The following is a 13,733-nucleotide window of genomic DNA, read 5'->3' on the forward strand; positions in this document are numbered from 1 at the left end:
AAAACTGGGTCTAGAATTAAAGGAAGGGGAGCTTACAATATTTCCAGGGGCCAAGGTCAGCAAGTAAACCACTAACTCCGTAGGTAAACTAAGGGTTTGCCGCAGGCAGTATAGAGAAGATGGAGGGGACCGCCAGGAAGAGACAAGGCAGGCAGTGCTGGCTCTGGAGTCGGCCCCCGTCCAAGTCCTTTCGCCACCACCCCTCATCGGCCCTGTGTCCTGGGGCACATTTCAATCTCTGAGAGCCCGGTTGTGTGGTTGCAGGGATTAAATAGAAGAATGTGGAAAACCTGGTATATAACAATTCAGTAAGTGACAAGTCCCTTTGCCCGCCTGCCCCCCCCCACCCCCAGCAAGGACACCTGCCTAAGTGCCAGGGCTTGTGAAACTGGCTACAGGACTTCTGGTGGCAGGAGAGTCCCCTTCCCTGATCACATTTAGGAAGGAATTTCAAACAGGCCCAGATAATAACAGCAATTCATTCATTCTGTCAACAAGCACCAGCCACTCTGGAATAGAACAGAAAGGTACCACTCTAGCCCCAAAGGATGATATTATCTGAATATCCGATGATATTATACTATCCAAAGGAGGCTAGAATCCGGAGAGGAGAGTGAGGTATGCAATTTTATTTTACTCCGAGAGCAATGTAGAACCACTGAAAGGTGGAGAGGGGCATTGCATAAACGGAATTGCCTTTTATTTTTATTCTTCTTAATGTTTATTTAATTTTGAGAGAGAGAGAGAGAGAGAGAGACAGAGTGCCGCAGAGAGGGAGGGAGAGAGAAGATCCAAAGTGGGCTGTGTTGACAGGAGACAGCCCAATGTGGGTGGGACTCAAACCCACAAACCACGAGATCATGACCTGAGCCGAAGTCGGACACTTAGCTGACTGAGCCACTCAGGTGCCCCCAGAATTGCCTTTTAGAATAATTGTTGCAAAGCATTGCAGAAAAATGGCTGCGGGGGAGCCACCCTGGGGCAAGAGGACAAGGTAGGGGAGGTGACAGCATAATCCCTGTAGGGGGAAACCCAGGCCTGGACAAAGCGGGTGGAAAGGGCACCAGTCTCCCCCAGGGATACAGCTGACCTCTATACCCTTTGCTTTTTTTCTGGAAGATAAACGCCTCAAAATTAGGACTGCAATTCCACTCTCAAAGAAGAAGCTCCCCTCAAAAGCAAGCCGATTGGATTCCTAGAAGAGGCTTTTGACATGCCAGTGGGGACCCAGCTTAACATGGAAATCCTTCTGAAAATCCAGAGAGGGAGCAGTAAACTCCCTCCGAGCTTTGCATAAGAAGCCCGAGACTCCAAGACTCCAAGGTCCAATCTGGAGGCTATTCATCAGCCAGAGCCTCGGGGAGGCATCCTGGAAGCTGGCAAGGCTAAGCTTTTCCTCATTAATGCTTCTGATGCTACTGATGACACTGTCCTTTCTGCTCTGGGGGGGGGGGGGGGGGGCTCGGGGCTGAACAAAGGATCTAAGGCTTTGCGAAATGCAGATTACAATCCTGGCAGCTGAGGCGGTGACAGGGAAGCAAAGAGGAGGGGAGTGAAAATGCAAGCACTCCTGTGCTAATCCCAGATGACCCAGAGTCACCAGGGCCTAGCAAACGGCTCTCCCCGCCTCTCCCTCATTTGTGATGGGCAGGTAAGATCGGCCTGACTTGTGGCCTAAGGCACCTTCCAGCTTTAACTCCCCTGATTGCAGTTTCTGCCCAAGAAAAGGAATATTGGAAAAAATAATTAGACTCTCCTTGGATTTGCAGTTTATCTACAGGGACACACACACACGCGCGCACACACACACACACACACACACACACACACACACACAAGTCCTTGAGAATCTTCAGCGCTTTGCCAGAGAAGGAAATGATTGTTCTGAGCGTTAGAAAATGAAAATGTCTCAGGACGCCTGGGTGGCGCAGTCGGTTAAGCGTCCGACTCCTGGTTGCGGCTCAGGTCCTGATCTCACAGCTCGTGAGTTCGAGCCCCACATCCGGCTCTGCACTGACAGTGTGGAGCCTGCTTGAGATTCTCTCTCTATCCCTCTCTTTCTCTCTCACTCACTCTCCCAAAAAATAAACATTAAAAAAGAAAATGAAAATGTCCCTCTTGGATTTTCTCGAGTGTTGTATGTGATTCGCTGCACCCGCTTCCCTAGAGAGCAGATAAGCTACGTGTGCAAGTGTGTGCGTGTGAGGTGTGTGTACAAGTGTGCGTGTGCATGTGTGCAGGTGTGTGCTTAATGAGGAAGCAGATAAATCCAGGTAGAAGCAGATCAGTGTCATGGAAAGAATGGGTTTGGGGGTCAGGTACACGCTGGCTCACGTTCTAGGGATGTTATATCCTGACTAATAAGTCACGTAGACATTCACGCCTCTGTTTCCTCAGCTAAATAATTGGGGATAATATCTACCCCTCAGACCCACTGTGAAGTTCACCCATGACTGCCTGTCTAAAATTTCCGCAAGGGGGCCTGGCACGTAGTAAGTCCATGCACATCAGGCCCTCTCCTCACACGGAAACCTGAGAGACCCCGGCCACCGGCACTGGCTCCGCCTGGTCAAGGTTACAAAGGTAAGCCAGACCCCAGGCAGGAAGGCAACTAACTCTACGGAAAGGTAGGGCAGGGTCCTGAAGACTTAGGTCAGAATTAAAGGCACTTACAGGCTGTCTCCGCCTGCTCCTTGATTAACCGGAATCTCCTCCTTGTCCTGAAACATTGATTACCTCTTCCTGTCATGTCACCCCTAACACACCGACCCCCCTGCAAGGCAGGCATTAACAGCCCCATTCAGCAGATGAGGAAACTCTTGAAGGTGAGTGGCTTGCTCAGACGACATAGCTAATGGAGGGCACCATTGAGATTAAACTAGTCCTGACCCCACTCCCATCCCACCGAGCACTCTACGACAGGTATCGATCGGTTCACCCAGGACTTTCCCACCCATCACCTCGTTGAAGAGCTGTGCCCGGCACAGGGTGGGGCTCAGTGGAGGCTGGTTGTCCTCCTAGGATGGTTTTGTTGACCCTGACAGTGTCCCAGGAGGCAGGCAGGAGGCTGCTGGGGTGACTGAGGATCAGAGAGAGGTTGAGCAATTTGCTCTGGGTCACCCAGCAGGTAAGTTACAGAATCAGGACCGGCACTCGGGTCTTCCTACAACATCCAGCTGAGAGAGAAAAGCTGACCAGCTTTGCAGAGGCACAGCACCCACAGGAAAAGGAAACTCAGCTCGTGAATTATTTTAAAATTCATGGCTCACACACACTGAAGTATTTAGGGGTGAGGTTGCACGATGTCTGAAATTTGCTTTCCAAGGATCAAAAATAGAGAGGGAGAGAAAGAAAGAAAAAGGAAGTGGAAAATGCTAACTTTTTTTGGATCTAGGTAACAGGTATTTATTTATTCATCTTACTATTCTTTTGACTCCCACGTAGATTAAAAATTTGCAAAATAAAATGTTGGAGACAAATGCATCTCCTACTTCTCTCCCTTTCTAGAAAGCCCTTGAGAGCACATGCCCTCTCCCCAGGTACATGGCTGATATAACTCCCAGCACATACTCAGACACTGGGATTCCGAGAGCGGGGCCTCCGTTTCCGACCACAGCAGCCTCCGTCCCTCGCTGTCCACGCAGAAGGCCCTCCCGCTGCCCCTGTCCCTCTGGCTGGCTCGGTACTGGCCGTCCTGGTCGCACTGCAAGCCTGCCTCACTCTTCTGACAGTCGGTGACACCTGAAGCGGAAAGACAGATGTACCATCACTGACGTGCTTCTGGGACCCCTCCCCTCGGGGCCCCCAGACTGCCTGTAGTTGACATCACATGTCCAAGTGACGGGTCTGATGCAGACACTCTCCAGAGTCAAACTCTTCAGGGTTCCCACCCTTTGGTCAAAGGATCTTGTCCAGGCCCCCTGTTGGGCCACTAAGACCCTGCGATCGGGCTCCACCTGTCTCACTCCATGCGCTCTGTGTCTCCACAGGGCACACGGCATTCAGTGCCCGGGGCACTCCCTCTTGCGGATACCGAACACCACACCCCAAACACAGGCTCTGCTCCTGGGGCTCCACCTCCTGGCGCTCATTCTCCTCCAGCTTCAGTGGGTTACCCCTTCACTGCCTATCAGCCCTCCCCTCAGTCCTCACTTCCTCAGCGAAGCCCCAGGCTTCCGACATCCGACTGTTACACACTCCCAGCCACCCACACCTCTCCTCGCTGCTGGACCGTGGTTATTATTTCCATCTGTCTGTGTGAATGAACTATCCGCCTCCCCCTCAGTAGAAGCTCCAGGCCAGCAGGGACCTGATCTGGTTTTGTTCCTTATTGGATCCCAGTGCCTGGCTCAGGGTCTGACACAGGACACGAGCTCCCGCACTGCAATACCGGGATTTGTAGCAAGAAATATATATTTGGTCTTCCTCTCATTTCCGGCACAAAGCCCCTTAAATCTCCTGGCATCTCCTAAGTGGTGAAAGAGACAAAGGTGTCTTTTGTTACAGTATAGAGGTCACTTTGGGATGGCTCTTAAGGATGGAGGCTGATTGCCAGGAGAAGCAACTATGTGATTACGGCACTGAAGCTTTCGGTCCCTCTCCCTGACCTCCAATCACCAACGGCCAATGATTTAATCAAGCTCGCCTATGTAATGGAACGTCCATAAAACCCCAAAAGGATGGGGCTCTGAGAGCTTCCGGGTCGGTGAACACGTGAGAGGTGGGGGAGAGCGGTGCACCTGGAGAGGCATGGGAGCTCCGCCCCTTTCCCCCCCACCATGCCCCGTGCATCTCTTACCTGTTCCTCGGTCATATCCTGTTATAATAAACTGGTAACTTCGGTGAGTTCTGGGAGGCGCTCTAGCAAATTAGTCACACCCAAGGAGGAGGCCATGGGAACCTCTGACTTATAGTCAGCTGGTCGGAAGTACAGGTAACAATCTAGACATAGGACCGGTGCCCGAGGGGGTTGTTGGAACGTCCAGTGTGTAACTTGTTCCTCAGAAGCACAGGGAGTAACCTGGGCTTTCGATTGGGGATGGGGGCAGTGGGGTCTCAACCTGTGGGATCTGGTACTATCTCTGAGAGGATCATGTCCAGATTGCTTGTTGCTGGTCTGGGGAAACTACCCCCTACACACACACACACACACACACACACACACGAATTGGGTACCGGAACCTCCCCCAAACAACCCAGTCAATAAATACTACCTGAATCCATGGATGAATAGCTCTATTCCTAGCCTTCAGCTATTTCTTCTGCCCAGAAGCCCCTTCTCCACCTGCCCCATGGCTAATCCCCACTTGTCCTTCAAGACGCAGTGCTAGCTACTACAAGATCATATAACATACATGTCCATTATATTATTAATTACACACATCATGTTATTAATCAAATGTTATGTTCTTTTCCTATCAGACTCTAAACTCCCTGAGGACAAGGAAATTACCATCACTTGTCTCCTATATACCCAGTAAAAACTTGGCACAAAAAAAGAGTGCTTAATACATTTTTGATGAATGATACCGAAAGAGAATGTCTTGACATGGTTCTCCAGGGCTGGGAAGTAGGTTCAAAAATGTTCTTTCATGGGGCGCCTGGGTGGCTCAGTCGGTTAAGCGTCCGGCTTCGCCTCAGGTCACGATCTCGCGGTATGCGAGTTCGAGCCCCGCGTCGGGCTCTGTGCTGACAGCTCAGAGCCTGGAGCCTGTTTCAGATTCTGTGTCTCCCTCTCTCTCTGCCCCTCCCCTGTTCATGCTCTGTCTCTCTCTGTCTCAAAAATAAATAAACGTTAAAAAAAAAAAAATTAAAAAAAAAATGTTCTTTCATGGCAGCCCAGAGACTTGAGAACATCTAATTTTCTATATAGTAAGACTATTAGTTATAGGACTAACCATTGATTAATTACAACATTTAGTAGAGAGATTACAAAGGCTACTTTAAAAATCTTTTTTTATGTTTATTTATTTTTGAGACAGAGGGACACAGAGCATGAGTTGGGGAGGCGCAGAGAGGGAGGGAGACACGGAATCTGAAGCAGGCTCCAGGCTCTGAGCTGTCAGCAGAGAGCCTGATGCGGGGCTCAAACTCGTGAACTACGAGATCATGACCTGAGCCGAAGTCAGACGCTTAGCTGACTGAGCCACCCAGGCACCCGGAGGAATTGAGATTCTAACAGCTATCCTAACACCAAAAGGAAACCGAGGAAATACTGTAATCACTCGGCATCACTTAAAGCTTGGCAGACTCTCCCGCCTCGTGCTTCTTTCCCATGATTCCATCTGAGAACACAGACCAGGTAAGACAACAAGCAGAACGACGACGCTGACAGTCCTGCAGGCATTCTTAGATACACACATACACAACGGCATAGACTCTACCCCTGACTCTGGAGCCTCAGCCACGGAAATCTGTTCTGTTCCTCAAGGAAGATCTCTGGGAGAGCGGGAATGATGCGACAGCCCCCCACTTCTGCATGGAGATGCAGTGAAAGCTCATCCCCAAAGCAGGATGAGGGTGATGCTTATGGTTCACCTTAAACAAGTTAATGGATTACACTTTGTTGGGGACTGAAGGTTTGTATCCCTCCAGATCCATGTGTGGAAGCGTTAACCGTCAACACGGTGGTATTTGGAGGTGGGACCTTGGGTGATTAGGTTTAGATGAGGTCATAGGGTGGGGTCCCCACGATGGGATCAGGGCCCTTATAAAAAGAGGACGACACAGGAGATCCCTCACTCTGTATGTATGCACCAAGGAAAGGCCATAGTCTTTGAGGAAGGCCATAGTCTTTGAGGAAGGAAAGGCTATGAGGACATAGCCAGGAAGAGGGCCCTCGCCAAGAACCTGAACATACTGGTACCTCGATCTTGGACTTCCTGCCTCCAGAACCATAAGAAATAAACGTTAGCTGCTGCCACCACCCCGTCTATGGTAATTTGTGTGTAGCAACTGGAACTAAGACATGGTTTATAAGCACCCTATGAGTGGGGTATCATCGGCCCCATCTAATTAATAAGGAAGTTGACATTCAGAGAAAGAAGGAGGCGTGGCCTTGGTCATAGTTCCGGGGCGGGGGCGGGAACCAACCTGGGTCTGGCTGGTGTCAAACTTCAGGCTTCTCCTCTGCTCCCTGTCATTTCTGTAGTGCCCCCCGCTCCCATAAACAAGGATCAACACATCGCATCGATCCCTTTGTAAGAAAGCCTTCCTCCAGCACTGTGATAACACTTCAATTCATCTCAAATCCATGGCTGAATCAATGCGTCCAAGCTGAGGGTGATGCCCAGATGTCAGGGACACTCTGCCTTCCTGGTGAAGAGTTTAATGTCTAGGAGCAATGTCAGACTCCTAGTCTATAAAATCCCTCTGGTTGTCTTAGAATTATCACACTATTACTACTTCTCTCCTAAAGAAACTGCCCTGGGGGCGCCTGGGGGGCTCAGTCGGTTGAGCGGCCGACCTCGGCTCAAGGTCATGATGTCACGGTTCGTGGGTTCGAGCCCCGCGTCGGGCTCTGTGCTGACGGCTCGGAGCCTGGAGCCCACTTCGGATTCTGTGTCTCTTTCTCTCTGCCCCTCCCTCTGCTTGCAGTCTGCCTCTCCCTCTCTCAAAAATAAATAAACATTTTCTTTTTAATTAAAAAAAAAAAGAAAAGAAACTGCCCTTACCAGGGAAGTTGACTTGGTCTCTTTCAATTAATCATTTTAGAATTCTAAAATCTATTCAGATCTAAAACATTAATGGTTTGCTCCGCGTTGACACTGTTTCAGATGCACAACGAGGCGAGCTGTGCGCCCTTTTGCCAGGAAAAACCCAACAACACCTAGGTGACTATCACGTAGGCCGAGCGAAATCACATGACATATGGGAAGGCCACGCGTACTGACGGTCCTGACAAATTTATAGGGCCAGAAAGGGAATGTGAGCCACATAGTTGTAATGACTGGTAATGACTGTGGGTGGAAAATTTCTTCCATTTCTCAATCTGATAAGCTTGGCTTACAAAAATCAGAAGTTTCAGAAGCAGACAATGCCAAGATCAAAGGCCGGTTATGCCACTTACTAGTGGAGGGACTCTGGCTAAATTACTTCTCTGAGCCTTAGCGTTCTTATACGCAAAAGTTGGGCCAATAATATTTACACAGAAGGGGATTTGATAGGATTTAAAACATCTGACCTAGATCCTGGCAGGGTACAGGCATACGGAGGTGGTGCCCCTTTGATCATTATGCCCTGCACCCACTGGGTCTCCACGGCCAGCAATTGTGTCCCCCTCCAAGAGACACTTGGCAACATCTGGAGACACGTTTGGTTGTCGTAACTGGGAGGGGATATGTTACTGGCATCTAGCAAGTAAGGGTCGGTGATGCTGCTAAATAAACATCCTGCCACACAGAACACGGTCCCCAGAATGAATTTTCTGTCCCCAGATTTCAACAGGGCCAAGGTTGAACCACCCTGCTGTGTCCCCATTGCGTGGTAGGGACTCTCTTTCAAGCGGGGACCTGGCGACACTTACAGTGAGTGTGGCTGAAAGCTCCAGCAGAAACGGTCGTCCTGCCCCTGGGACATGGGACACAGGCCACACTCCCTGCCTGTTCTTGGTAGAATCCAACGGGACAGGGAATGCAGATCTCCTCCTGAAAATAACTTCCCTCAGGACACTTGACTGGAAAAGAGAAACAGAGAAATGATGTTAAAGAAAAGATCCTGGGGGCGCCTGGGTGGCTCAGTCGGTTGAGCGTCTGACTTTGGCTCAGGTCATGATCTTGCAATTGACAAGTTTGAGCCCCGCGTCGGGCTCTGTGCCGACAGCTCAGAGCTTGGATCCTGCTTCAGATTCTGTCTCCCTCTCTCTCTGCCCCTCCCCTGCTGACCCTCTGTCTCCCAAAAATAAAATTAAAATGTTAAAAAACTTTTTAAGAAAACAAAGAAGAGATTCTGGCTTTACAGGTGTCACCTCGGAACACACAGGCCATGTGAAATCCCAGCAGCAGGACAAAAGCTCACTCACTGAACAAGTGCCCAGTGAGAATCGGCAATGTGTCAGACTCTCAGAGTCGAGGGTAAGCTGTGGGAAGGGTGGACGAGGCTCCGGCCCTTCAGGAGCTGACGGGCTAGTAGGATGAGGCTGTCCGGCAAGAACTTCAAATGCGGGTAAAGCGAGGCAGAAGAGGAGTGTACGTCAGTGAGGAAGGCCCTCTGAGAGGTGATGCTTGACACCAAACGATGGGGAGGGGAGCACCCTGGGCAAAGAGCCAAAGAGCATTCAAAGCAGAGATGACAGCAAGTGCAAAAGGCCTGAGGCAGCAGTGAGTTCGGATTAGTCAAGGAACAGAACGAAAACAGCCAGACAAAGCCAGCTACTAGGCTAGAGCTTAGCAGACAAAGGGAAGACTGGCATGAGACGAGGTTTGGGAACAACTTGAAAGATGAGGGTCCATCGCTCAGTTGCCATGGGAACGCTGCCCCAACTGGAGGGCACGGTGGGGCGCAGCCTGGGGTGCAAGCTTGGGGGTTAGAAGGATTGGCTCAGGTCCCTCTCCCCGCGATACCTAAATGACTATGGACTTCCCGGAGGCTCCACTTTCTCCTCTGTGAAAGGTATTAATAATACGATCCCGTCGGAATGTAGTGATGATCATAATGCCAGACAAATGGTCGCTATTTTGTTTTTCATTTTTAATTCCAGTGAGTTCAACTACAGTGTTATATTAGTTGCAGATGCACGATCTGGTGATTCAGCACGTCCCTGCATCACCTGGGGCTCATCATGGCATGTGCACCCCTTGACCCCCATCAACAATCTCCCCCACTGTCCCACCCATCATTATTTTTATACTTGAGGGAGTCCTTCCTTGACATCGGCCAGCCTCAATGTCCACGCTGTCCAAACAGGGCAATTTCAACAATTCAGCACCCTCTCATTCGACTCATGCGGCCTCTCCCTGCCGGTTGGTCATCCATGGCGTTGCTCAGATCTGGGACCACGGTGAGGTGAGACACCCAGGGCACAGGATTCACGGAGGCCCTCGCTGTCGGGTTGTGGGGTTTCTGATTTACTCAGAAAGACCAAGTATGACCCTGAGAGGGAGGCCTCTGTACATCACGCCCCCTGGAGGCCTCACTGGCCTCGTTCCTCGCCTCCCTGTGCTACCCTGTTAATCTGCAGATTCTCAGTGCTTTCTGCCCCCTCTGATTCTCACATTTCTCGTCCTTTCTCATCTGTTCCTCTACTACGATCTGGGCTGAGGAACCAGAAACCCCAACTAGAGAGACGCATATCTCCCAAGAGTTGTTAGGGTCCGGGAGCTCTAGCTTAGGAAAATGCATAAATTTGGCCACACTGATACTGATGGCTCAGAGAAGGGGTGGGGAGAAAAGAGGTTCTTTTTGCTTTCTTTCTCGGTTCTGGGCTGTGTTCCCAAGAGTTTGCCAAATGACTTCCAGAAGAAGCGAGCTGTGACCCAGTGAAGGCGAGAGCCGGAAGCCTGTCTGCTCTTGGGACCCCTTCTCTGGGCCCGGCCCTCTGCTGTGGGCTTCATGGCCATAACCACAGCACACCCGTGAGTCGGTGTTTTACCCTCATGTCGCAGATGAGGAAGCTGAGCCTTGGGACATTCATGCATGACTCCCTGGCATGCTTCATGCAAAGGGCTGTGGGGAAGGAAAATTACAGGTCACACCAAGCATGGTGTCACGATCCTCTAAGAAAGGTACCCTCCTCTTTCTAGACTGGAAGAAACTGAAGCTCAAGGTCAAGGTGGGCCGGGCGATAAGGTGAAAGAGGTGGCATTTGAGCCCCATTCCCTAAAAACCAAAGCCTTCTCTCCATCCGCCAGTTCGAGCACCTTCCCTAGACAAAAAAAGTGAGCCGGACGTGTGGGACTTGGAGCCAATGTTGACTCAACCGCCATCTCTTACACACACACGCCCGGCACGTCTGACTAAATCAGAAACTCGGGGCACATCTTGGAAACCGAACGATGTGTTTTCCGGTCTGCCCCTGAGCAATTAACCCCCTCCCCCAGACAGTGGGGTTTCATTACTCGTATGAGTCAGGTCCCTGATCATCTCGAGTATTTTAAGCCGAGGACGCGGACTATTTTTTCAAGTGGTCTCCAAATTCATCACTAAGGGAAAACAAAGCCTCTTTCACCGGTTCCAGCCGCCGTGCCTCTAAACCCGAGGGGTGGGTGGGGGGCAGAAGGAGAGAGCGGGGACTCACTTTCATTGTAAGCTCAGCCACTTGCAGGCCTCACGACGATGCTCGAGGAACCCGCGTCCTGCTTCTCTCTGCCTGTGCCGTCAAAGCCTTTCCACCCACGGGAACGCCGTGCTCAGGTCAGAGTGAGGCTCGATAGCCTCCCCCCTCCCCCGGCAGGCGTGGGCTCTCCAAGACCCCTCCGTCCACAGCAACAAGTTGGCACCCATCTTTCAATTATCTCCCTCCGCGAAATCGTCAGAAACTCCTTTGGTCTCGGTGCCCTCCTTCATAAGATGAGACAGTTTGGCCTATTGGAATTCAAGGGCTTCACCAAGCTTCCGGGTCAGGCCATCCCTCCAATCACCCTGTCCCCATAGGCCCCCAACCATGACAGCCATGCCTCTGCTGACGAAAAGTATCCGCGAGGAAGTGTAACAGCCCTTCACGCCCTCAGCCCGCTCCGCTCCACCCCGCGCCTGGCCCTGTCACTCTCCGGCCTGGAATTCTCCCCCGGCACCCCCAGCAGGCCACCTCTGGCCGGCCCCAGGCCTCTCCCTCCCTGGCTCCTGCCTATCTCTCTGAGAGCCGCCATATCCCCACACACCCCACGCTCCAGCCATACAGACCACCGGCTCTGTCATCATTCGGCCACAGCCTCGTAACTCCTTGCGCTAATCTCCACTTCTGGAATGCTTTTCCGCACGGTAGCACCCTCAGCACACAGGAACACGCACGCACACACGCACACGCATGCACACACAGACGCGTGCACACCCCACTCCTTGCCTGCTCTTCCCTGAGCAACGATTCCGACGCACCTGGCATCCCAGCGAGCCTTCCCTGACCCGCCCGGACAGGGATGGAGAAGCCTTTGTCACTGACACCTAGCTGGCTTTTCATTTCTCTCTCCCCACCTAGACTGTCAGTTCTTTGAGAGTGGAGTTCTGGCCTTTGCTTCCATGACTACGAAACCTGGGGCTTAACACCTAGGTATGCTTTGAAAGCTTCGATGGATGGATACCATAGATGGGAAGAAGGCGGGAAGAGGGAAGAAGGGAAGAGGAAGGAAACAAGACGTAACATGTTACTTCGGGGGAAAAAAACACCCATAGAGAAGGAGCTCCGTTCGAAGAACTTGTAGTGAACGAAAGTTTATGTGGTCCAGAATGGAGAAGGGAAAACCCGGACAATTTCTCTGAGATTCCCCTTACTGGACCAAACGGGTATGGAAGCCGCCAGCAGGTAATTCTGAAGGGAAGCCACGTGGCTGGCCTTGAGGCAAGAGGGTGGACATAACTGACCCCGTCGAAGCTGCAAACAGAGCCCGGGCCTCCTCTGCAGGATTTGTTCCCGGGGTAAGAGCCGCCAGGGCTGCGTGAGTCACAGGAGGTGGATGTTCCCCACCCCCAGCCCCCACCGGCCCCCAGTCACTGCCCTCCAAGGGGATCATGCAGATTAGCCGCCCCCGGAAACGATACACAGAAACCCTGCTTCGTCTCCCCAGGACAATGCTCTGCTTGTAGCCCCACAGCTGTGTCCCAGATGTGCTTCAGAAGGAGAAAGGGCCAGTTAGAGGAGCTGCAAGGACCCAAGGGCATGATTTCACAAAGAACCCCCTTGTTGAGAAGAGAGCCGTGTGAGGCAGGGGACGAAGAATCGGGAATCAGGAGAGCTGGGTTCAGATCCCAGTGTGGTCAACGAAAAAGGCCATTCGTTGAGAGGCCACCAGGTAGGAAGAGGTGCACTGACTGCATCATGCCAGGTGAACCACAACCCCCAGGAAACAGGTGTTATCATCCCTCTTCTTCAGAGGATGCCTCGTGAGGGTAAGTGATGTCTCAAGAACCCACGCGGGGAAAGTGTCGGAGCAAGGACTCGAACCCAGCTCCCCCTGACGTCAAAGAGCAGTCTCCCAATACTCCTAACTCTATGCGGCTGGCTGCCTCATCCAGACAATGGGATTGATAATACCTGGCCCTCTAGACCGGAGAAACCCAATGAGGCCCCAGCACGTATTAGAAGTTCAATAACAAATAGATATTATCATCAGCACGGGAGAAAATCCAGGGCTCCCAGGGCTGGATTTTCGTGAATTCCATTCCAGACCTTTCTAACTATTTGGAGTAAGGAGGCAGGGCTGCATGGCATGATCGACAATTCTTCTGAGTCACGAAAAGCTACAGCGGCTGAGAAACAGAATGTAGGTTTATCTAGAGTTAGGATTGGCAACCTGTAGCCCGTGGGCCAAATTCAGCTCACCTTTCTGCTTAGCGAATAAAGTTTTATTAGAATACAGCCACGCGGGGTGCCTGGGTGACAGTCAGATGAGCGTCCAACTTCGGCTCAGGTCATGATGTCGTGGCTCGTGAGTTCGAACCCCATTATCAGCCTCTGTGCTGACAGCTCAGAGCCCAGAGCCTGCTTCGGATTCTGGGTCTCCCCTTCTCTCTGTCCCTCCCCTGCTTGCACTCTGTCTTGCTCTCTCTCAAAAATAAATAAAAACATTAAAAAAATGTTTTAA

The 13,733-nt window shown here is 51.4% G+C and overlaps 1 protein-coding gene across 1 annotated transcript in view; it reads right to left on the reverse strand.

Moving 5' to 3' along the window:
• Positions 1-13,733, reverse strand: part of TG (thyroglobulin) — a 149,598-nt gene that overhangs the window by 90,365 nt on the left and 45,500 nt on the right. The window contains exons 21-22 of the mRNA XM_049633747.1: positions 8,525-8,674; positions 3,571-3,741 (exon numbers count right to left, since the gene is read on the reverse strand). Of these exons, the coding sequence (XP_049489704.1) occupies positions 3,571-3,741; positions 8,525-8,674 (321 nt within the window). The remainder of the gene's footprint in view (positions 1-3,570; positions 3,742-8,524; positions 8,675-13,733) is intronic.

Source organism: Panthera uncia, chromosome F2 (genome assembly GCF_023721935.1).
Source record: "Panthera uncia isolate 11264 chromosome F2, Puncia_PCG_1.0, whole genome shotgun sequence".
In the NCBI taxonomy this organism is placed as follows: domain Eukaryota; kingdom Metazoa; phylum Chordata; class Mammalia; order Carnivora; family Felidae; genus Panthera; species Panthera uncia.